At 36.3% G+C, this 2,177-nt stretch overlaps 1 protein-coding gene across 1 annotated transcript in view; it reads right to left on the bottom strand.

The window, feature by feature from the left end:
- Nucleotides 1–353: 353 nt before the first annotated feature.
- The window catches only part of LOC101314910, a 6,414-nt gene continuing 4,590 nt past the window's right edge, over nt 354–2,177 (bottom strand). The window contains exons 9-10 of the mRNA XM_004309905.1: nt 1,856–1,948; nt 354–1,432 (exon numbers count right to left, since the gene is read on the bottom strand). Coding sequence (XP_004309953.1) covers nt 849–1,432; nt 1,856–1,948 — 677 coding nt within the window. The 3' untranslated portion in view covers nt 354–848. The remainder of the gene's footprint in view (nt 1,433–1,855; nt 1,949–2,177) is intronic.

Below are 2,177 nucleotides of genomic sequence, written 5' to 3'. Positions count from 1 at the left end.
AATCTCTCCTCACAAATTAAGGAAAGAATAGAATGTGTCATTATAAAAGAAAGACCAGCACAAAAGACACCAGCCTAGTCCACTCTTTGAATCGACATATATTCAGGATTGAAAAATTGCACAAATTTACATTATCTTGATTTTAAAGTTTCAACGAAAATATCTAAATCCTGTTTACATAGGCTATATTCAAGAAAACAGGGAACTAAATCTTCTACTCTCTGTCACTAATCACATATACACTATACAGTATACACCATACAGGTACCAGATCTAATTCTATCATCCTAGATTGGGAATCAGCATATTAAGAACTCAAGAATTCAAGCTATGTGGCAACAGATAAGGGAATAAAGTAAAAATATACTTCATATATTCAGTCAATCCAAAATACATAAACTAAGACAATATAAAACACTAGACAGCATTCTTGAGCATGATTAAAACACATTGGGTCCCTACCTAAACATACTGGAAGTAAACCCTAAGATGTCAACAAGGGAGGCAATAAGACATTCACAAATGGATAGAAGACTGCTTAGGAAACCACAAAAACTTCACAAGTAAGAAAAATAAAACAAACTACTTACTGTACAGGCACCTGTACAAGAAAATATTCCTTGCTATCAATCAGATCTACAGCAAGTGTCAGTCATTTACCAAGGCTAAAGCTTTCACTTTTCAATCAGTGCCAATACCTCAAACTTGTGGCTGGTTCTGGTTGATAGTTACGAGTTAATTTGCAGAATAACATTGAAGTGCAAAGGAAGACTTGATTCATGGAATAATAATCACCACATAGAAAGACCTCATAGCAAGAAGAACCTTATAGCATCTTTGCTATGCTTCTATTCATCATCTAACTCCACAAGCTGTGCCCGCCTCCTTTCAGCTGCTTTCTTTCTGACAAAGAAACCCCATCTCATAGCTGCCTTGATTTTCAGCCACCCCACAACAGCTTTGCCAGGACGTGTGCGATCTTCATCAAAGTTGGGCATTGGAGATGGCATATATGGGAATGCATATCCATCATCAGGCATATCAATAGAGCCATGGCCTCCCATACTGAAGATTCTGAGCAAGTGCTGCATATCCTCGTTTTCAAGCATCTCATGACTTCTGATGCGAATATCTTCCTCTGAAAAGAAGTCATCACCTCCCTTTTCTCTGTTCGTTCCCCAGTCATCTAAGGGATTAAGAGTAGATGGCTGAACAGAAGCATTAATAGCCTGAAATCCTGATGTCGATGACTGTGGAAGACCAAGGGCAAGCCCAACAGCATTAGCATCATTTGCTATGTTTTGAGGCTGATGAGAGCTGTTGATCAACTGGCCATCTAGTGCAAACGAGGTGCCTTCAAACTGGGCACGGGAATTTGAATTGACAATTGGTTGCTGGGTCAAATATCTTGTTGAGAGATTATCATTATACCCTAAAGAGGACAAAAGGGAAAAAAATATATTAATTGAATCACACCACCTCTGGTAGCATCAGTAAATAAATAACATTTTAACTGGATAGTACAGTGCATCTATACATGCATTCAATTATGAATGTGTCTGAGAGAGAGAGAGTTCTCAAAATATAGAGTATAGCAGGAGTGAAATCCCTTCATCCCAAGAGTTGTCCATCTTATATCTCAGTGTCACACATTTACAGTTGGAATAACAAGGGCAAAAATAATATAAGAAAGATGCTCAAGTTCTAGGGTAAAAATTGCTTATAAAAAATTTCATCAATGTAAACACATAGTTAACCTTCTTGATCACAAGCATTTTGATAAACACAAATTTAAACCACAAGCATTTTGAAGATCAATAAAATTGACTGAACTCATAAGCACATGACTGATTACCTGCCAATTCTAAAAATATGTGTATTCGGATCATCATGACGTATCTACACATAAAAATAGCTCTAGAAAGTAGATCTAGGTTATACGCAAAAACTGAAAAAACCAATTCAAAGCCACCTTTTCATTGAGTTTTTCATTAGTCCCTGTTTAATCTCATTCAGTGCTAAACAGAACCACCAACACAAAAAGATAATACTAACATATAAAAAAATAATAAAATAAAAAACAGAACGACCAACACAAATCTACAATCCCCAACTTCAATCTCCATAACTACAGGCCATATTCACCAATACTTTGGAACTTATAGCCTTCATATCTT

This window comes from Fragaria vesca, unplaced genomic scaffold (genome assembly GCF_000184155.1).
Source record: "Fragaria vesca subsp. vesca unplaced genomic scaffold, FraVesHawaii_1.0 scf0513155, whole genome shotgun sequence".
NCBI classification, from domain to species: Eukaryota; Viridiplantae; Streptophyta; class Magnoliopsida; order Rosales; family Rosaceae; genus Fragaria; species Fragaria vesca.
This window is presented reverse-complemented; position numbering and strand designations above follow the sequence as displayed.